General features: G+C 44.8%; 1 protein-coding gene across 4 annotated transcripts in view; it reads left to right on the plus strand.

Moving 5' to 3' along the window:
- Positions 1-23596, plus strand: part of DMXL1 (Dmx like 1) — a 328770-nt gene that overhangs the window by 51775 nt on the left and 253399 nt on the right. For 3 of the 4 annotated variants that reach the window (XM_082251711.1, XM_082251708.1, XM_082251710.1), the window contains exons 3-4: positions 12202-12279; positions 20069-20147. In XM_082251711.1, the coding sequence (XP_082107837.1) occupies positions 12202-12279; positions 20069-20147 (157 nt within the window). Of the gene's footprint in view, positions 1-12201; positions 12280-20066; positions 20148-23596 lie in introns of all 4 variants that reach the window. The other variant, XM_082251709.1, reaches the window with a different exon arrangement.

The following is a 23596-nucleotide window of genomic DNA, read 5'->3' on the forward strand; positions in this document are numbered from 1 at the left end:
TACTGAATTTTGGGTTTTCACTAGCTGTAAGCGCCGGTTCACACTGCATCGACGCTACTTCGCACCGCGACCTCCGAGGTCGCGGTGCGAGCAGCGCGCCGCTACCTCGGAGCGTCCGCCACGGACTTCATAACATTGAAGTCTATGGCGGTCGCCTCCGGGTCGCCCCAAAGAAGCTCCGGACCCTTTTTCTAGGTCGGAGCGACTTGTTTCGCTCCTATTAGAACGGGTCCGCAGCTTCCCTATGGGAGGCGACCTGTGAGGCGACCAGGTCGCCTCACAGGTCGCCCTAGTGTGAACCGGCACTTAGCCATAATCCTAAAAATAAAAAAGAAATGCTTTAAATAACACTCTGTGTTACACATCTATATAAAATATACGAGTTTCACTTTTTGAATTAAGTTACTGAAATGAATTCACTTTTTGATGATCTAATTTTATGAGATGCACCTGTACTTGATGCAACATCATAGTTGCATAGTTACATAGTTAGTGAGGTTGAAAAAATACATCAGTCCATCCAGTTCAACTAAAAAATTAGTGTTCTCTTTGTGCACAAAAATTCATTAAATTCATTAATTGTTTCTGAAAATTCACATTTGATAAACAGCTACACAGATATAATTTGACATAAAAAAATGCTGATTTTTAACATGTACAGTATGTGAGGAATGTCAAAATTGCCCCGGATGGCAAGTGGTAAACAACCTTGTTGCCAGACCATCCTTTTATGTAGCAATCTTCCTATGAGATTTGACATATTTTATGAATGTTATTTACCTGGAAGTACTTCCTTTCTGTAGATATGCTAAAGACCTGAGAAATGGTTTAACATGACCTAGGATATATCAATCTTTAAGTTTTGCTGTCTATTTTCATTAAAGTCAATCTTTTGAATAAATAAAAACATAAAAAACAAAATTGCAAAAAGGTATTTACTTGGAGTGTATTGTCATTAAAAACTATTGCTTGTGTAGGTTTTTTTTTCTGGAAAGATTAAAGGATTTTCTTTCCTTCTGTGGCTTTCATACACACTGCATGGCTTAAAATGTTACATCAAAGTGTTCTTGTAAAAAGGTTTTTTTTTTTTGTTTGTTTAATGAAGAAGAAAAAAAAAACAAACAAAACGTTGAAAAGTCCATTAAAGCGGAGTTCCACCCTAAAATTATACTTACCTCCATCTTCTTGCTCCGGGTCACCTGAAAAACAAATGGATAATCGCAATTTTTTTTTTTTTACTTTGTTTAGAAGAAAATATACTTACCTTACTTCCTCTTCCTCCTCTCGGCGGCCACGGCGATTCGTCACTTCCTGGCTTGCAATGATTCCTGGGAGCTAAACGTCATCGCTCCCAGGAATCAATGCGCCGGCACCGACATACCTTGCTATGCCCAGAAGCTGTGCAGGGATGACGCTGCGGCTCCGGAAGTGACGACGGGGCCGGTGCAGTGCATCGTGGGACAGAAGAGGACACAGAAGAGGATCGCGCTGGCTTCAAGCTGCCCACACCTGAGATGGCAGCGCTGGACAATACATTTTCAAGGTAAGTATTTCTTCTAAAAGGTAAGTGCAACCTGGGACAGATCAGAGGCTAGCCATTGTTAAATGTACTAGCCCTGACTGTCCCGGGGGTATTTTTATTAAAAAAAAACTTTCCCAGGGTGGAACTCCGCTTTAATCTGTGTTGGCTAACAGATATTGTGTGGTATTTAGCCCCGGTTCACATTTGTGCGATTGCGGAGATCGCATGTAATTTGGAGCGCACTGCTCCTAAATTACATGCGATCTCATGTGCGGTGTGAATTTCAGCCATACACTTTGTATGGCTGAATTCGCAACGCATCCGCACTAAACTCGCACATGAGGCTTTTTTTATTGGCAGCAGAATCTGATCGCATAGTGGTTCACACTAGTGTGATCCGATTTTGTGCGAACTTGCACATCGGACTGCGATATGCGATCGCAACTGGGGGTGTCGTTAACTTTTAATTGACACCCCCTGCGAATCGCATATGGCAGTGTGAACTGCCAGAGGTGCGGATGCGATGCGGGAATCACGCTGCATATTCGCAGCGTTCCCGCATCGCACAAATGTGAACCAGCACTTGGGAAAACCATGAATATAAAATATAAAATCGGCTACATTTTGGTTATACAAACTTATTCTGGTCACAGTAGTATTATATATTTAGAGGTATTAAATTCTGGAAAGTGTGCACACACAAAAAAAAAAAAATTCATGCAGTAGGTAAAAGACCTTGCTTGTGGTCTCCCTGCTTTTGATCTTTCTCCATATCTGACTTACCTTGCCTTGTTTTCTGTACTGTGTCTCTGTGTGGTAGTTGTCTTTTTAGTAGATGTAAACCTTTTGTTTCCTTATGTCTGGGCCTCCAGCAAGGAAACGCCCTCAGTATTAAAGTATATTGTGGTGTAGTTAGCTGCAGAGTGCTCTACTGGTCATGGGCAGTGGCGACCCGAGTCGCAGCTGTTCCAGTCCCTGAAGACCCTCCATGGAGAAAAGGGTATGCCCTTCTAAAATAGGCAAAACAGGGAATGCCGAGGTAACAGGATGGAAAACCTTGTTCTCGCTACACGTCACCAACACAAACGATATACCAAAACCTGGTCTCTATGGAATATATTTTTTCTCTCCAATGAGGGCTGCTCCTTACTTAACAATGCTACTTCTAAGTGGAACTACTACTGAGTTTAGAAATGCTATGTCAAATATTGATGGCGAGAATAGCTGATGTAAGGACAATATTTCTAACTACCCCAAAGCTTCCAATCCCCCCCGCCCAAGTTTTCCCCCAAATCAGAACCATATCCCCTTGCTCTCCCTTCTCCCCCCCCCCCCCCCCCCCTCCTTCCTTGTTTCTCTTCCACTTTCTTATGTTTCCACTATTTACTCACCCTTTCTTCTTCCTCTTGTATATTATGCAGAATTGGATCAGGCAACTTCGGGTATTTACTGCTTCTGCATGCCTCCTCCTGATTGGGGAAGATGGAACACCTCTTTATTGTATGCCCGATACAGGTCTCAATCCTATGAACAAATTGTATTCAGTGCTGCAACATATTGTCTCAGAATGTGTCCTACATGGAATGTTGCTCATTTTATGCCTGGATGTTGTCTTTGATATAAATAAAAGAATTGAAAGAAAAAAAAAACGTGGAATTCCACCTGTTCCTCTGTATTATGGTTAGTCCAGAGTTTCCCTCTTCCTCCCAGTCCCTGGACCCTGGGCTCTTGCCATGGGCAATATGGAGTGGGCAACGAGTGCACTTTAGGCCAAAAACAGTGTGTTGCTGGGCTGCAAAACTAATTACGTATTTTTCCCAAATCGTCTTTCAGGACAGGCACCTTGAGAGAACCTGGCTCCTCCCTTCTGAGGAAACACTGCCCCAATTTCTTGGATATCAGCCCCCTGCCAGCATGCTGCCTCAGTTCTGGTGTTTCCTCCGGAGGGTAGACACCGTCCAAGGGACCGAGCTGAGCAGCCAGGGGGCTGAGGCTAACAATCCAGAGGGAGCCAGGCTCTCTCAAGGCGGTACAGCAGACTGGGTCGGACCCACTAACCTGCAAAGGTACCGCATGATGTCACCCCAGGTCCAGCTCGGGGGAGTAGAGGACTGGGGGGCCCGCTTTCCACGCTTGGCGAGAGCGTTCCCAACGGAGGCTACCCGCCCCCCGCTTTTCGTGGCAGGTTTTTTGAATGGAGTTCACCGGGTCGGACGACGGGTGACGTCATGTCCGGCGGGGGCGGGTACTTCCGCCGGCAAAGGTCGAGACTTCCGGTTCCGGGTCGCGCATAAGGAGAGCGGGCCGGACGAATTTGGCTGGTGCATTTACAGGCTGGGAGACAGCCGAAAACACGCGGCGAGCCACACCGGGAAGATGTCCGAGGCACAGGCCACAGCGATTGCTCCCGGGGATGCCAGCACCAGCCTCCAAAAGGTAAGGAGTCCTGGGGAGGGCTCTCCTTACCTTTTCCCTCCCAAAACTCCACTGGTTTTCCCCTTACCTGGTGTGGCCCTAGGGGGGAAGGAGGGACATTAGGGGGTACACTGAAGGTGGTCCTTAGCAACACTCCCTAGGTGGTCCTCTTTTTCAGCTGGGGTTAAAATGTTAACACTATCCTTATGTATTTCAGGGTAGATCCCTGGACAGCTCTAAACCATATGATTCTAAAAAGAGATGCCCATCGTGCAAAACCACGATGAGAAGTTCCTGGCCCAAAGCACTCTGTAAAGAGTGCCTAGACAACCTAGTTAGGGAACATGAGGAGGAAAGGAATAAGGACCTAGCTACCTCCATCAAGGAGCTCTCAAGCACCGTTCACTCTTTTAAGGATTTATTCTCAAAAATCCAAATACCTCAGGGTTCCCCCCAGCTGACACAGGAGCCAACCCCACCCCTACCAGTGATGCCCTCAACTAGCAGGGAAGCACTGGGGGGGTTTACAAACACAAGAGGAATGTGACAGTATCCCCCCTGTTTCACAGGGGGAGTCGGATACGGAAGGTTTGGATTGTGAATCCACGACAACTTCCAGATACAAGCTGACCCTTGAAGAGGTGGAAAAGCTCCTGGGAGCTATTCATACCACCCTGGGGATTCAGGAAGAGAAAAAGACCCTCTCTCTTCATGACCAGATGTACGCCGGGTTAAGCGAACATAAGAAAAGAACCTTTCCGGTACATGAAGTTCTCATAGAAGCAGTCAAAAAAGAATGGCAGGACCCAGAGAGAAAGCCCTTCTTTTCCAAGGCCCTGAAAAGGAGATATCCTTTTGACGAAGGTGAAACTTCAGTTTGGAATAAAACTCCCAAACTGGACGCAGCCTTTTCTCGGGTATCAAGAAAAACGGATCTGGCCTTCGAGGACATGGGTTCCCTACCCGATCCTATGGACAAAAGGATGGATTCCCTGCTAAAGAAAACTTGGGACTCCACTCTGGGCAATCTAAAACCCGCAATGGCCATGACGGTGGTCGCGCGCAATTTAGAGTACTGGTTAACACAGATTAAGGCCCACATCGAGGCAGATACCCTTAAGGAGACAATCCTGTCTTCCTTCCCCGTACTCCTCCAGAGTGTGGCCTATATTGCGGACGCTTCAGCAGAGTCAGTTCGCATGTCAGCAAGATCCTCAGCCCTAGCCAATTCAGCAAGAAGAGCTCTCTGGCTGAAAACATGGCAGGGAGACGTAGGATCAAAGGCAAAACTCTGCGGTATACCTTTCACAGGGGATCTTTTGTTCGGCCCCGAGCTTGAAAAGTGCTTAGACCGAACAGCGGACCGCAAGAAGTCCTTTCCGGTCAAACAAGCACGAAAGGAATTTTCTAAAAAGAAACCTTATTCACAAAAGAACTTCTCTGTCCCTAAAAGATTTGAGGGACAAAGGAAACCATGGGTCCAAAGGGGTAGGGGCCGAGGAGGAGCTATTTTTCGCCCTCCTGAACCCCCCAAGAAATCACAGTGACACACTCACCACAGTGGGAGGAAGATTGGGGACCTTCCTCACACAGTGGGAGGAGATCACCTCCAGCCAGTATATACTACAGATCATACGAAGGGGATACCGGCTGGAGTTCTCAACAACCCCAACCCACAGGATGTTTGTAACCGAGCTTCCAAAATCCGAAAGGAAGGCCTCGGCCTTACTATCCTCCTTAGAGGACCTAGAAAGACAAAGAGTCATATGCAAGGTTCCTCCAGGACAACTAGGAAAAGGGCTTTACTCACATATTTTCGTGGTACCCAAAACTTCAGGGAAATTCAGACTCATCCTAAATTTAAAGATCCTGAACCTCTCGATAACATACAAAAGATTCAGGATGGAGTCAATTTTTTCAATAAAAACCATTCTCCCCCCAGATTGCTTTATAGACCTAAGGGATGCTTACCTTCACATTCCGATCTCAGAAGAGAGCCCGAAGTTCCTCAGACTAGCCATAAAAACGAAGGAAGGCGAAAAACACTTCCAATTCCAGGCTCTTCCTTTCGGGCTATCCTCTTCCCCCCGCAAATTCACAAAGGTCCTGGCAGAGGCCTTGGCACCAATGCGGCTCAGAGGAATATTGATAATTGCATATCTGGACGACCTGCTCCTGTTTGCATCTTCACAGGAACAATTGTCCAGGGACCTAGTGGAGGCAAGACAGTTCCTAGAAAGCCTAGGGTGGCTATTGAACCTAGAAAAATCCAACTTAGTCCCATCCCAGAGAGTCACATTTCTGGGTTACGAGTTGGACTCCACACTACAACAAGTATTTCTGCCCTGGACAAAAAGCCAGAAGATAGACACGGCAGTCAGCCTTCTACAGAAAAACCAAAACATCTCGATAAGGCAGGCCATGTCAACTCTGGGGTTACTTACAGCCACACTCCCAGCAGTTCCCTGGGCAGGACTTCACTTCCGCCCTTTACAACTATTCATACTAGAAATCTGGGACCACACACAACAATCTCTAGACGCCGTAGTGCAGATCCCAACACAGGTAAAAAGTTCCCTGTGGTGGTGGAGGAAAATGGCGAATCTGTCTCAGGGTCTCTCCTGGACTCAGACTCCATCAGCAATCCTCACCACGGATGCAAGCGGCACAGGTTGGGGGGCACATCTCGGCTCCATGCCAGTACAGGGGCACTGGGAAAGCAGGGAGTCGGGGCACTCCTCCAACTGGAAGGAGTTGAGAGCGGTGGAACTGGCCCTAAAGGCCTTTCACACGGAACTGCAGGGGCACAGGGTACAGGTCCGTTCGGACAACGCCACGGTGGTGGCTTATATAAACCGGCAGGGGGGAACAAGGAGCAAACCCCTATGGGACCTGACGGAGAAAATACTTCAATGGGCCGAGGCCAATGTACTTGCTCTCTCAGCGGTTCACTTAAAGGGGGAACTGAACCAAGTGGCCGACTTCCTGAGCAGGAAGTCTCTCGAGGGCGACTGGACCCTCAATCAAGAGGTCTTCAGGGCCATCACCCAGAGATGGGGTGTGCCGCAGATAGACCTATTCGCCTCTCGGGAGAATGCGAAAACAGGGACCTTCTTCTCCCTGAGCAGATGGGACGGAGCACTAGCAATAGATGCTCTCGCACAAGCCTGGACTTTCCCCTTGTGCTATGCTTTTCCCCCGCCAGTACTAATACCGGCAGTTCTGAAGAAATTTAGAGAAGAGGACACCGTCCTAATTCTCATAGCACCACACTGGCCCAAAAGACCATGGTTCTCAGTGCTGAAGAAGCTAGCGGTAGAACCCCCCTAGTTTCTACCAGCACGGAAGGACCTTCTGTATCAAGGCCCGGTGTTCTGCCCACAGGTGGAACTCTGGAACCTAGCAGCTTGGGTACTGAGAAAGAACTACTGAAAAGCAAAGGTTTCTCAGAGCAACTAGTAAAAACTCTGCTTACAAGCAGAAAAACAGAAACACAAGCAATTTACCTTAAGACCTGGAAATGCTTCAATCTTTGGTGCAAGAGGAACTCCTTGAGGGAAAGTAGTCTGATAACAGTAATGGAATTCCTTCAGGCGGGTGCGGACAAGGGCCTAGCCATCAGTACATTAAAGAGCCAAGTTTCCGCTATAAGCGTGTTCTTAGAAACATCTTTAGCCAGCAATCCCTGGGTGGTCCGCTTCTTCAAAGCATTAAGCAGACAGAGACCGGTCAAACATCTCCCATTTCCTATGTGGGACTTGTCAGTGGTCCTACAAGCCCTCCTTGAGGATCCCTTTGAACCTATCACGTCCTGTGACATAACATTTTTGACCCTTAAAACTATATTTTTGGTAGCAATCACTACCGCAAGGAGAGTCAGTGAGCTAGAGGCACTCTCTATCAGATCTCCTTTTCTGCAAATTTTTGCAGATCGTATAATTTTCAAAACTGATCCTGCTTTTTTGCCCAAAGTAGTCTCTAAGTTTCATAGGGATCAGGAAATAGTTTTGCCAACCTTTTGTTCAAATCCTGTGAGGGAACAGGAGGAGAAATTTCATAAGTTAGACGTAAGAAGATGCGTTCTCCAGTACATAGCTGGAACAAAGGAATTTAGGAACTCAGATTCCCTTTTTGTTCTGTTTTCAGGTGCTAATAAAGGCACGAGGGCATCAAGACGCTCATTAGCAAGATGGCTCAGATTAGCCATTAGCCAGGCCTACATCTCCTGCGGGAAAGAAGCGCCTATAGGTATTAGGGCTCACTCCACTAGAGCTATGGCAAATTCTCAAGCGGAAAGAGCTGGTGCTACCCCGGAACAAATCTGTCGGGCTGCAACCTGGTCCAGTTATGGAACATTCACCAAACACTACAGACTGGACCTACTCTCCAATAAGGATCAGGCCTTTGGCCGTAAGGTCCTCCAGGCGGAAGTCCCACCCTAAAAAAGTGAGTACTCGCTGATCTCTCAAGGTGCCTGTCCTGAAAGACGATTTGGGAAAAATAGAGTTACTTACTGGTAACGTCTTTTCCAGTGGTCTTTCAGGACAGCACTGCTACCCACCCGATAAGGTCTGAACGTAAGACAATCAGAGGTTGAAGGTTAGTAAAATTAACTGTTGTGTCTCCCCAGTGGCCGGAGGTGCTCTCGAAGAACTGAGGCAGCATGCTGGCAGGGGGCTGATATCCAAGAAATTGGGGCGGTGTTTCCTCAGAAGGGAGAAGCCAGGTTCTCTCAAGGTGCCTGTCCTGAAAGACTACTGGAAAAGACGTTACCAGTAAGTAACTCTATTTTTTTTGCAGTATGGCTTAGCCTGTGCCCTTTTATATGGTTTGGTGCTGACATAGCTTAGTGAGTGGAACTTAACACATAGAATGATTTTGGCACTTGTCCTGTGACATATTTGCGTGAACAGTGGCTCATTCTGTGTGCACAGCCCACTCATCTTGTTCTCAGTATCATCTTGAGAACATCTCTTGGCTGAAACCAGGTATGCCACAGCGTCAGTTGCTATTCTGTGCCAGTTGGGGCTTGGATCTCCACATCAGCTTTTAATTGGTTATCCAGCAGTTATCCTTGTGAGTACCTCACAGGGAATCTCTTGTGACCCTCATGGCAGACATCAGACAAAATAACAATTGGACACTGGTTTACTAGCAAACACTGTGCAAAGGGCTGTGTTGTACATGGTCATGTTTGTTTGGAAAGTCAAAGGTGGAAAAAGCACTCGTATCCAGTAAGACGAAAGCTAAGCAAAGCCTGTTGCTTTCTGTTTCAGAAAGCATTCCTTTCACCTCCTCCCCAGACCTCCGCTACAAATGTCCTCCAAACAGTTCTGTCTTAGTGGTCCATGCCAGCTAGGTCCTTCTCGCAATAACGGGACATTCCCACTTGTGCAAGTGAGAGGCATCTGCAGGCCTTCTTGGCTCCTTGGACTCCGTGCATTTCAGACCAATGGGTCTGTGATGTGGTCTACCAGGGGTACAGGCTGGAGTTGCTCTCCTTACTGCCTCCCTGGTTTATGCCTTTTTACCCTGCCTATCTCTCCAAAATTGCATGTCCTTCACAGTGCCTTGCAACAACAACAAATTCAGGGTTACTATACTAATGTGTACTCTTCTGACACCCAGTGGGGGGAGGGACATTCACGCTATACTAGACTTAAGGTTCTCAACACCTTCTTGTGGGTCCAGATGGAATCAGTCTGGTCTGTCATAGCATCTCTGCATCAAGGGGAGTTTTCTAGCATTTATAGACAGCAGGGTGCATTTCTGCTTATCCCAAGTTTTCCCCTGAATCAGCTGTTCCTGAGATTTGCTATGGGCGAGCAGCAATACTCGCTTGTGGCTCTTCCCCTGCCCTGCAGTGAAATCAGCAAAAATGTGCCTTTTGTCGACCTTGTGAGACACCTTTTCTTACTCCTTCATAAATACAGGGTGGATTAGTAGCCTTGGGCCTCCCTATAAGAGGAGGAAGCAACGCCCAGATGAGTTCCCCTAGGAGGTAGACAAATTGGTGCTCTGGCTCATGGTGTCTTCCTAGCACCAAGGCATAACTTGAAAGAGTAGAATGAAGAACCGGCAGCTTGTTCTAACAAATCAATGACTTTAATATGACGGACAGAGTGTACAAATTACAACAGCTTACGCGTTTGGCAATAAGCTTAAAGCTGGCCATACATTATACATTTTTCCTATTCAATTTCCTTTAGATTTACTTTCAACTATGTAGTAGTAGTGCCAGTCTCATTGCATACAAATTGAAAGTGTTTGTTTAGGTTTGACCCCCATTTTATACGATTTTGGTAAATCTAAAGGAAAATTGTACAAGAAAATTGTATAATGTATGGCCAGCTTTAGTCATAGCCTCTCTATGGTGGCTTCTTTCTTCCACCTCAATCAGTACATCATTCTACCATCTCTGTGCGCTGCTCATAAGCACCCCAAAGAGGTATCTTCACATTGTTTCATGCAGTGGGAGTTTACCTTTCTGGCACTGCCTTCATCCGAAGTTCCAAGTTTATCAGTAAAGCTTATGCCTTGAAGGATAGGACTCCGGAATCATTCAGTCAGTGCCTCTTGGCCTTTACAGCACCAGGTGACTTTTTTCTTAAAGTTGCAAAGCCACCACCTAGTTCTCTGTTCACGTGTTGGTAAAGTTTTATTAGTTTAATTTTCAAGTCTCTGCTGACACCAGCTTGAGTTGTAAGGTGCTTTAAGCCTCTTTTAGTTGGGGACCTGATTCCCTTGTTTTAGGCATGTTGGCATTGTTTTCTGCATTGCCTAACCATCGGTTGTATTGCTTGGGAACGTCTCATGGTAAAAACCTAAAGGAGCCTGTGTCCTTTTACTAAATGATTAAGAAATAAGGATCTTTGACTTGCTGAAAAATCCTTTTCTTGTAGTACAGAACAGGACACACGTACTACTTCTCTCTGTCCTGGCATCTTCTTCTGATTGCTTGCTAAACTGAGGCTAGCTGGGAGGGGAGGGGTTATACTGGCTGTCATAATAACTTTATTTGCCAGTCTTGCATGAATGCGGCAGCATAAAACCCATGGTCAATACTTAAAGGAGCCTGTGTCCTGTACTGTATTCCAAGAAAAGGATTTTACAGGTTTGTAAAAATCTTTATTTTTAGTTGTTCCCTATAGCATGTTCATTTTTATGTGTTCAGGTACACCTCATTTTCATTGTTGTACTTTGATTTCCCTGGGAAAGATGTAGGGTTTCTCCACCTAAATTAGGTGAAGCATGTCGCCCAAAAGAAGCTCCTGGACTTTCTTAGGGCGACAAGCTTCACGTGATGCAGTTTGCAGTGCGGTTTATCACGTGAAAATCACGGCAGAACTGCACAGCTTTTTAGGCTGCCATTAAAATGAATTACATCTGAAATGTGTGTTGTGTAATTTGTCATTCACACCTGGGCATTTGGAAATTACAGGCAGAATGGCAGCTATTCTGCCTGCAATTCAAAACGCCCTTGTATGAATGCAGCCTAAGTCACACTTTTAGGAGTGACATGACAACAGAAGTCAATGGCTAAATTTGATGTAGATTGAGTGCTAGAGTATATTTTAAGTAGAGCTATGCTTCAAAAGGTAAAATCTGTGGATTGACCCTCTGTCTCTAGTTTAGTGGCGACCATTGGATCTGATCACGCCTGTCATGTAGAATTGTAAGTCTTTAGTGCTGCAGCTTGAATTGCTATATAACTTAACATTTTATTAAGAAAATGTGTTTGGTTTGCCATGGTATGCACAATGCTGTGTGTGACCTTCTGGAGCTGACACATTCTGGGTTTTTCACTATTATCTGACTAAGCTTAACGTGCATTAAAATCTATATTCCCATGCTTGCAATAATAAGATAAATGTTGAAGAAAATTTACTGTGAACTGAAGTGCTTTATTTGGCTAATAGAACCACTGTAATCTGGCGATAGACCGTTTGAAATTCTGACAGTTAAGCAGGGACAATCAGTATGTGGCCATCCCTGCTCAATAAAATTGGATCAGACTATACTACATGATGGAAAACTTTTGTTGATCATTGGCTGCAGCCGCTGGTCAATGAATTCTGACACCAGTCCCACTATCAGAGTAAAATGTTCCAGTAGCGGCAAATTCTCCTTCCCCCCTTGTTTGTGTAGATAGAGAGTTCTAGAATCAGAAAAAATACCTATCTATGACCAGCTTAAAAGAAAGGATGTCTATCTTGTTAAATTTTGACAGAAAACACATGCTGACTTGTTGAATTTGTTTCTAGATTGCAGCTTCGTATGGCAATGTGATATGCATCTTTGAACCTGTGAATCTGTTAAAACAAAAAAGCTCACAGTCACAGGTAAGCATTTCTTCCTCCATGTTTCTGAATTGATTGTCTTTAAGATCTTGTAAACAAATTTCAATATTCCTGATTATTCCAGAAGCAATACCCTAATACAAGGGTGTCCAAACTTTTTTCAAAGAGGGCCAGATTTGATGATGAAGTGAACATGCCTGACATTCTTTGGACCATTAAAATTAAATGCAAATTAACTATTTTATGCAAAGTTTATTGCAAACGGCTTACTTTTTTTTTTTTTTTGTCACATGGATGACAAATCTAAACGGGTGTTAAATAACTCTGCCTTTCATATCTGAAGGCCAGATTAAAAAGAAATCCAGGAAGCTGAATTATGTCAGGAACATTGTAAAGTACATTACATATTATTGGTAATAAAGGTTGTCTGTCAACTTTTAATTTAAAAAAATATGTACAGGAACATAACTCCAAGTATACATGTTGTGTCCAAATATTGTTATAACTGATTTAGAGCAACTGAGATTTTACAATGTTTTACAATGTAGTTATCTCCATTCGGAGCATGCGTGCTACCCCTAATCAGTCACACAAGAGTTAACCACATAGAGGCGCTATATAAACCCACCGATGATGATTGATGGCAGCAATAATAGTCATGAATGATGGCAATGTATTTTTCCAAATCACCTGTGGGGCCGTATTAAAGCCGCCCACGGGCCGGACTTTGGACATGCCTGCCCTAAAACTTAAGGCCCGTACACACGAGTCGAAATTCGGTCGGGAATTTTCGTCCGACGACCGATCTGCCGATTTTCAGCTTGTTAGTATGATGCTCTCGACAACCGACTCCGACTTTTCGGCCGAAAAAATTCTGGTGTGTAGGCTATAACATTTTTGTCCACCCTCAAAACACGTCCGATTTTCGTGCAGTCAGTACAGATTTCGACAGGGAAAAATCCTATGAGCAAGACTAGGCATGCTCAGAGATGAAAGAACACAAAGAAAGCAATCCAACACATGACATCACTTCTGAAGTATAATTCTGTCGGATGACAAAATTCGTGTGCAGTCTAGAGCACATTCCAACCAACAGACTCCACACTGGACAAAATACGAACGACCGGTCGGCGGAAATTCGTTGCGTGTGTACGAGGCTTTAGGTAGAACAGCAGTAGCACTACTACAGGGAAAGTAGTTTTGTTACATAATATGTTATATAAGTGAGTAATAGCTACTCTGGGTGTATACTACTAACCAACTTAAAGCGTATTTCTTGACGGACTCAATGGCAGCATACGTATGTGTTCACCCTGCCTCCACTTCTCCCGTATAGGACCCCACTCCCATAAATCTTTGCTCTGAGCCAGAGACAACATTCCTTTTTTGTCCTCCTCCTAAGGACCAGAATGGTTGAAGTCTTACCTTGGATAAAGTGTCTACGATCAAGGCCTGGTTGTTCAACAAGCTGTGCCCCGAAAGACGTGTGGAGTCTCCAGCAGTCCCCAGCTATTAGCAGGGTGGGGAAGGGCGATGGATGCGGTGCCATGAAGAGCTTAAGCTTTTCCATTGGCAGACAAAGTGGCATTGCGACCTAAGAGCCTAGCTATTAGCAGGTGGCCATAAATGGCCTGGGCACGTGTGCAGCAACCTCATCTGGATCCAGGCATGGTGGGGGGTGCCGTGTTAAGTGTGGGCATCAGCTCTCTGTGTGTAAGGTACAGCGGCCATTTTCCCTGAGCTTCCTAGGCTTTTGCATTGGCACCATTTTGTTGTAGCCTGTAGCAGTTCGGCCTCTTGTCCTTCCAGGTCACTTCCTGTGAGACGTTTCTTTGCGGAATCTCCATGCTGCAGAGCTGCTGAATACACTGTGAGGTGGTACAGTATAGGGGTCTTTTTGGGCATTCCTCAGGCACACCCTGCTGCTATTTAAGGGGGACTCCAGTTACAGTGTGGACCGCAATCGCGATTTAAAGGGGCAGTAGACCTTTTTTTTGTGCAAATTGCAAAATGGAGTCCCAAGCAGTAAATTCTCCGCCAGACCCCCTCAGTGCAACTGCTGGTGCATCCGGATCGCAGTCTCTCATTTCTCTTTCTGCAGCATTGGAAAATCTGGCATCAAAGGGGGTTTTGTAATGAAACAAGTCACTAGCCAAAAACGGCCACTGCCTTCTTTGTCCTCTGATTCAGAGCCAGGTATGGTCGCCACGGACAACCCCCTGCTCGAGGGATCCCTGTCCTTGCATTCGCATGGTGAGGAGGATATGTCTTCCTCGGCTGCAGCGTGGGAACACGCTATGGTGGAATCACTGATTTGTTCAGTAAAGGAAACGTGCACAATTCATGATGAGCCCACACAGTCAGGAAAACGGTTAGTTTTTGGCTCCCACAAAGCCCAGAAGTTGGGTCAGGTGTTCCCTTGTCCCGATGATTTTCACAATATTGTGAATGAGCAATGGCGGCACATTAAGCACGTGCTAGTGGTGCCAAAGTGCTTTAAACGCACTTATCCCTTTGATCACTCAGTCTCGAACCGCTGGACAGTGCCACCTAGGGTGGATCACCCTGTTTCCAGGTTAAACAAATTTACTGTGGTGCCCGTGGCAGATTCCCCGGCGTTTACGGACACTGTGTACAGATGGGTGGAATCCCTTTCCCGCCACCTTAATCTTTTGGTTAAGAGTACTATTCTCCCCCAATCCTCAAAAGGCAAGGCATCCCGCAGTAGGCAGGGGCCCTCGTTCACGGCTCATAGGCAAGGAAAAGGTAAATCGTTCAGAGCCTCTGGAGGAAACAAAAAGTCTTGGTCGGGTAAGCCCAAGACTAGCCAGTCCGGTACGGTGGACAAATCCTCTTCTACATGAAGGGGCACCCTCACCTGATTATCAGGAGGGGGGACGTCTGCGTTACTTTCAGAAACCCTGGACATCTGATTCAGGACAAATGGGTTCACGAACATATTCGTTCAGGGTACAGGATTTGAATTTTGGTCTCGCACAGCAGACAGATTCTTTCCCTCAAATCTTTGTCTGTCTCCAGATAGCTTGCAGGATCTCATTGCACAAGGAATGATTGTGCCAGTTACTCAGCAGGAACGGTTTCGAGGTTTCTATTCAAACCTGTTCAGTGCCCAGAAAGGAAGGCAAGGTGCGTCCAATTTTGGACCTCAAGTCACTGAACCGCTTTGTGCGGGTGCAGAAGTTTCGAATGGTGGTAGCCTCTTTGAATCAAGGGGACTTTCTAGCCTCCATCGATATCAAAGATGCGTATCTACACATCCCTATATACGGGGGACATCAGAGGTATCTCCGTTTTGCAGTAGCTGAGGAACACTTTCAATTTGTGGCATTACCCTTTGGTCTAGCCTCCGTTCCCAGAGTCTTCGCCAAGGTTTTGGCCCGGTGCTGGCTTTGCTACGCAGAAAAGGGATTGCGGTCCTGGGATATCTGGATGATCTCCTGTTGAGAGCAATCTCTCACTCAGCCTTGTTGGGCGATCTGTCAATCACGGTTTAGACCCTTCAGGAGTTCGGGTGTACCATCAACTTCAAAAAATCTGCACTGACCCTGTCGGTGCGACTGAATTACCTGGGACTGACTTTGGACTCCTCTCTGGCGAGGGTCTTTCTTCCCGGGGACAAACTTCAGATGTTGCAGGGAGAGATCAGGTTGCTGATGGACAACGAACTCTCATCTCTGTGGACTTGCATGAGAGCCCTGGGGCTGATGGTGTCTACCTTCGAGGTGGCCTCATTTGCTCAATTCCATTCCAGACCTCTGCAGAAGGAGATTCTTGTCAAGTGGAACAAGGATCCGCAGTCCTTAGAAGGATATGATATGTTTGCTCCGACTCACGAGGTCAACCCTCTCTTGGTGGCTTCTGTCGCCTGCCCTGAGTTAGGCAAATCCTTTCTACCGCTGTTGTGGACGGTGATCCCCACGGATGCCAGCCTGTCGGGCTGGGGTGAAGTGCTGGACAATCTCTGTTCCCAGGGAGTCTGGTCGACAGAGGAGTCCTCTTTTCCGATATATGTTCTGGAACTCCGAGCAATCAAGCTTTTCCTGCTCCACTGGACGAATCGGCAACAAGGTTCCCCGGTTCGGATTCAGTCGGACAATGCCACAGCTGTTTGATAAAAAGTGATTAATCAGCGCTAACCAACGAAAAAAACTACTAATACCCCGATTAATAGCTAAAAAGCCAGATAAGGGGACCAATTGCTGCCAACATAAAAATACATTCACCTAACACCAGAAACAATCCAAAAATATATAAATTATATAGCGCCAAAGGATAAATAAATTATAAATTCAATATACACAAAATATGTCAATTAACAAAATGAATAAATACCGTACATATAAAAATGTATCACAATCAAAGTGCAAGTGCTCTTAACTAATGTGATAAAAAATATTCAGGTGATAAAAACTATATCGGTGGATAAAACAATAGTGATAATAAATGACTGTTGTCACAATAAGTGCTTGCACAGATAAAAGTCACATATAAGCATACACTAGTGTGAATTAGAAATAGGTGCACAGAAGTCCATAAAAAATAGGTGATATCTTCTAAGCTGTGTTAGTACCAGAAGACCAAGTGCTGGCGCTTGAATAACTAAAAAATGCCTTGGTGCATTAATGGTAATGCTGGCCGCTCACCTCCTGGTTTGACTCACAAATTATAATTAGCCAAACCTGCTTTTTGCACACACAGGTGCCAGTAGGTGTGGATAGGTGACTTCCTCCTGTCCTCCCTCTGTATAAAGGTGCTTCAGGTAAAAGATCCGCAGGGTTGCTGACACACTGAAGGGGATAAGGTGGTCGCCTCCTCACACTCCTCTCTCCACCATCATAATACGATACATGTGTGAAATAAATACAGCGATCTAGTGCTCTCTGTAACGTATAAATGTTACAAATGTATAAAAGCTCAACACAGTGCAATAAAGTCCTTGCAGAAGTGACAATTAATCCATAGTCCAACAATCAAACTCTGGCTCTGAGGAAGAGGATCATCCTGGAAATGTGTCAGCCCTATTGGATTTTCATCTCCTTGTTTGTTGATTGCTGTGTCCTAATTCTGTATTTTCTTGGCTTTCCTCGGATATCTTCTGTAACATGTATTGTTTGTGTGATTTGATCTGGTGGCTGTGTTGATGTCTGGAAGTTTTTTGCAGCTTGCTCCAGTGACTCCTCTCTGGAGAAAAACCTTTTTCTCCAGAGAGGAGTCACTGGAGCAAGCTGCAAAAAACTGTGTCCGTCAGTGAACGAAAGAAAGAAAACTGGATTTTTGTCTTACCGTAAAATCCTTTTCTCTGAGCTTCTCTGACGAACACAGCACCCCCCCTCTGTTGAGTTGAGTTATGTGTTCTTCTGACACTGTTTGTTGCAAACTGAAGTCCTATAGCAGGAAGTGATGGTATACTCACAGGGACTGCCTCAGGAGCGTAGCCAAAATTGTTTCAGAGAGAGAGCGAGAGAGAGCAGCATAAGCTCAAGGGTCTAAGAAGAAATGGAGCTGTGTCAGTTAGTGAACCTCAGAGAGAGGATTTCACGGGAAGACAAAAATCCTGTTTTCTTCAGTGTTGTCCCATGAAAAGATATAATAAAATATTTACACAAATGTGAGGGGTGGGCTCACTTTTGTGAGATACTGTAACATACACTACAGGAGGGTGATTTGTACATTTTTAACTAGAACAGAAAGTGTTCAAATCTAGTTTACAGCTGGTAATGAAGAACTGCAAACCCAGTACAGACAGTTATTTATGTTAAACACAGGGTTGCTAACCATCCGTAAATTCATGTACAGTTGTAAAAATCCGTATTTTTTACAGCTGTCTGTGAATGTCTGTGAGAGAAGTAAATTGTCCCTAAATATGCTGACTTCTGTCACTCCTGATAGTAGATGCAGCATGAAGGAATCAGCTTAAAACTGTTTAGGACTGGTTGGCTAGTATGACTAGTAGGGAGATACTGAAAGGTTATCTAAAGCTACAGCGGATCCACCTCCTGCTTCCTTCTGAGCCAATCGGCACTGCTGTAACCCATCTTTTTCCCAAACCTACCATTTTGACTGAGAATAGACTCTGAATAAACATCACTTCACAGCCCCCCTCCTAACCATTACAAAGCAGGGAGAACATGTAAAGGAATTTTAGCAAGTAAAAAAAAAAAGTTAAAAATGTAATCAGAATTTTTTTTTTAAGCTATATTGTGTTAATGGAAACATGTAACAAATAAATCTATAAAGTAGGTATTTTCCCAATTTGGCTGCAAAAGTGGAAGTACATTTTTAAACAGTAAAACCCTTTACTTTTTTATTATTTGTCTTTTTTGTCTATCCATTGCTATACCTCAACATTAGTCCTAAGTCTATAATGGGGGCACCCATTCGGGCATGCTCCCAAGCTAGGCTGTGTGCGTCTCTAAACATACACATCTTGGCTCAGTCACACTTCCACTCCCACCTCACAGGAGGGAGCCAACGGCTCCCACTGCTCTCAGTATTTCCTGTGAGAAGAGGAAGAGAGACCAGTGCTGCTGAAAGGTAAGTGTTAGGGAAGGGGTAGGGTGTAAATAAGTAGTGGAACATTTTTTAACTTCAGGGTGCTTTTTATACTGCTTCATTAAAAAAATAAATTTGATGCATTTCTGATGTGTTTTCTGGGTGCTTGACTCCAATACGTTTTCAACGCATTTTCCATCCATTTCGAAGGGGAGCTGCATTTTTGGTGTGGTTTTGAAAAGTGCACCAAAGATGCAGCATGCATGACTTTTCATAACGCACTGCACATTCAGCGCAATAGTATGAAAGTCCTTTTGAAGAGTGAGGACCGCTTAAGCGACTTGGTAAGCAGTCGCGAGCCTGCATTTGCAGAGCAGACACAAACAGCCCGCAATACTCTATGGGCTCTTCAATCTGATCTGCCCAGATGGAAGGGGACCGATTTTTTCCCTTTTTTTTTTTTTTTTGCGGTTCGGATTGGAGGTAAGCTGGTGTTAACAACAGACACTCGTCCATGTACATCTGCCGCTCCATAGAGGTGAATAGAGGGTGTAATTGGGTCCGCCTGAAAAACGGGCCTAAGACTGCTTTCACACTGATGTGCTGTAGTTTACCCGCACCGCAGTGCCCCTGTGGTTTTCCAGCGGGCTAGCTGCACTTTGCCATAGACTTCCTTTAAATCCTGCAGGTGTGGTGCACAATCAGAATGCGCACCAAACCTGCAGGTAATTACAGAAGTCTACAGATCAGTGTGGGTATCACACAGGATCAGTTTGAAAGCAGCCAAGTAACCACTGCAGAAGAGATATGCCCATATATACCACCAGGTCGGGAATCTGTGATTTGGATCTGCCATCCCAGAGCAGGAGATCGCAGGCCACATCAGAGGGTTTGGGCACTCCTGATTAAAAGGGAAATATTTTTATTGCGTTTTTGTTTTAGGAAGGAAAAAAATGCATTAGTGTGAAAGCAACCTAATGCAGAAAATTTCTGGACTTTAGAACCACTTTAATTATTATTATTTTAGCAACATTTTCTATTGTTTGATAGTGTTCTGAGAATGCAGAAGGGGTGCTTCTCTAATCAAGCTGCTCACTCACATTGAGGAAAAGCACTAGAGAGCGGGTCTGTTTACTGAATAAAATAAATGAAAAATCTGAAGTACACTTGACATTATTTTTTTGCTCTTTTTTCCACTTTCTCAAAATTACAGAGCTTTTTAAAGGGGGTTCCACTGCAGATGTAGAGAAATGGTCAGGATACTGGTTTGTTTTTTACTTTGTGTTACAACCTTAATAATCTACATTTACTCTTTTAGGGAAGTCGCACACAGTGGCAGAAGAGTGGCCACATAGTATTGGATTCTGTTGCACATAATTTAACTTGGGACCCAACAGGTAAATACTATGTTCTACCTCTGCTTGCCTGCCAATAATTAAAGCACCCTGTAATGGTGTTATCGCTAGCTTTATAACGATAACCTCTTTTAGCTTATGCTCATGATTGGTAATTGCAGAAACTTTTGTAATTGTGTTAGTACTGTTGAAACCCTTTTGATTCTGTAAAAATGATTGTATTTTAAGATGCTGGCATTCCCATAGGTTACTCCTGGGTAAAAAAATGGTCTCAACTAAGCTGCTTCCTTAAGAAACTAGGCTTGCTACTGCTTCTATATACATATATGGCAGTATACTGTATAATGCACATAGCTTTGATTTACCATCTATGTATATTCTAGGTATTTAGTATATACCTGAAACTTGTGTTTGCCCTGGTCACTACACAGTTTAGATTACAGGTTGCCTTTGGGAAACATTAAGAATGGTTTCTGGAGCTTATAATTACTGTAACAACCTTTCACAGTAATCACTGTAAGAGTTTGAAGAAAAAAAAAAAGCTTAAACATTATTTAGTTTAGTAAGTGTGCCTTTTCCTGCTGTAATTCTATATAATACATGTAAAAGTAATAAACTATTTTTAACCCATCCACCATCAAACTTTTTTTTTTGCATTTTGATTCAAAGCAGGTTTAAACCTAAAAATAAAATGCCTGTAAATTCCTGTCTTTGGATGTCTACATTTTGGATTAAGGCGGGCCACAGATTGTTCAAATCTCAGCCGGTTCATCAGGAACCGGCCAAGATTCGAAACATGTATGAGCAGGCTGAATGTACCAAGATGATCATTTGATCAACTTGGGTGCAACCAGCCTGCCGGATTCACTTGCAATTATCGCTAGCGGCTACTATAGTAATCATTGTCTTCTCCTGGCAGGGACAGCTTCCTTGTTAGTGCATGAGTATCCCATCTTCTCTGAGCACAGCGCAGATTCTCCGGTCTAGGAACACGGCCGCACACCGGACCGTGCGCCCCCCCCCCCCCCGCTTTGGACCTGTTCCTTTTTTCCATCTGCCAGCCCCACTCTTTTTTAACAGCTGCCAGGCCCCCAGGACCAACACCAGGGATTCCTGTCACAAGCAGTCAGGAGACACAGAGGCTTCAAGGATCGGTAGGACGATTTATTTTAACACATTGCTTTTACCATTGTGGATCCATTCATTAAACCTTTATTAGACTGTCCATCCAAGTCTCCATTGGGGTCATTTGTCAGCAATATACATATCTGAGCGCCATCCTTCATTTTTTCCATTCACCTACAAGCTATCCATAGCCACAAATGTCACTGAAAAAGAGAGGAAGCTGCACTCTAGCAGTAAAATCTCGAATGCTTTATTGGATATGGCAGTGGTCTCCAAACTGCGGTCCAGGGGCCAGGTGTGGCCATTTGCTTGTGTGTATCCAGCCCTTGGGGCATCATTTCATTTATTGACACAAACGAAGGGTCATAATTTCTCCCAATAATACCAACAAAGGGACACAATTTCTACCACTGACACCAATGATGGGGCACAGTTCCTCCCAATGATATCAACAATGGAGCAGAGGGATTCATTCATCCATACTGCTTAGTGAATGAAATCTCACTGTGCAAATCCAGCTATGAACAAACTCACACACACTGACAGATGGCTGCTGGGAACCCAGCCTGTTACAGTGAGGGGATTGACAGATAACAGAGCAACCATTATTAGCTCTTCTAAGGCACCTGACCAAAGTTCATAGCCAAGTCATTATTGGTATAGTTGCTATGGCTAAAAAATCAGGCATTAGTCTGCAGTGTCTGTAACCTGTAAATGGGATGGGTTCGCCTCAAAGCCATGTTCGTCCTAAACCTTGTCCCTATTTACCAACTTGAGATATGGCTTTTTGATTTAAACTATCCCTCTACAGCTAAGTCATCTCTCTTTCTTCAATGATTACCGCATTCTCTTTGATTCATTCTTTCATTATAAACCTATAACCTGCAAGTGAACCAAAAGCTTGTCTCATTCTGGTCTCTTCGAAATATAGTAACTATCTTGTTTTAGTTTTCCATAAAAACTTCAGATAAAGTTGCTATGCTTTTTTCCCTGGTTTCCTAGTAACACCAGCGTGTGTTGTGGTGTGCTGTGTCAGAACAATTGCTACAGATCCTTTTTTTTTTTTTTTTTTTGCCCCTTTTCTTTGTATTCCAAGCACATTCAAAATAAATTGGCTGTCTTAACACAATGTGCATTAATGCAACGAAGAAGTATTAACCCAGTCCAGTCACCTAACAAGCTCCTGTGGTTTAACCCATTGCTGAAAGGATTAAATCTATTAGAGCAGTGGTCCTCAACTCCGGTCCTCGGGGGCCCACTAACAGGCCAGGTTTTAAGTATTACCTTGGGGAGATGCAGACTAGAATACTGCAATCACTGAGCAGCAAATGAGATCACCTGTGATGTAATTTAGTTATCTTGCAAACCTGGCCTGTTAGTGGGCCCCGAGGACCAGGGTTGAGGACCACTGTATTAGAGTACTATCATATATGGTATGCTGTTTAGCAGTGGCAACTATGTAGCCGCCTTACAATTACAACATAGCTTTGAAATACTGCACACCGTGCACCAGCTATCTAAGATTGTGGCACAAATTTTGACATCAAAGTTGAACAAAGTATGCGGTTATAATATAACATGTACAAAATAAATAAGGAGTTAGAACCCTTTTCCTCTATCGTTCATCCACAGATGCAGCTCCTTATCTTCATGACTCATAGCGTTATGCTCCTCCTCCTAGGAATAGGCACTAGGCAGGAAAAAAACTTAACCACGCCTATGGGGGCTGTCCCTGCAGGCATAATCCCTCAGATTCTGCTATCATCAAACAGTTTTGCTCTGCCTAGTGTTAGGAATAGGACCTAGCTCCCTGCTGAGACTTCAGTCTTAGCTGTTACATGTAAAGTTTGTAATTTTTTTTAAATAGTTCCGCAGGACCAAGATCCAGAGGAACTACAAGCAACAGCCGGCTGCGGTTTCGCACTGGGCAATCTAGATCCTTAAGGTCTCCCAGCCTGGCCAGTGAGCATGAGCTGGTTATAGTCCAGAACTAGGCCTCGCCAAGACAGTGCCCTGATAGATGGGGACGAGCCAGCGAGTGGACAGTCTCGCTAGGACGCATCGACCTGGAACTCCCTGAGTCACAGCTTCCCCTTGGCTGACAGCATCCCCATCTCGGGTAGGAGGTGATCTGTTTCGGAGTGGCAATCACCTGGTACCGTGGTATGGTGAGTAAAATTGTCACCCCAAATACCCTTGACGGTCACGGGGGCAGGTGTGGGCCCCTCCCCTGGAATGGTCAGACCTTAGGGGTTCCCTGGCACCCCGGAGGACTAATCTGGTGTACCCCTTGGCATCCCCCTACCCCTAGCAGGTTTTACCTTGGGGGGGGGGGGGGGCGATAATAATGTGGCCGTTATGGCACT

The sequence above is a fragment of the Pelophylax lessonae genome (genome assembly GCF_965119305.1).
Source record: "Pelophylax lessonae genome assembly, chromosome: 1".
Classification (NCBI taxonomy): domain Eukaryota; kingdom Metazoa; phylum Chordata; class Amphibia; order Anura; family Ranidae; genus Pelophylax; species Pelophylax lessonae.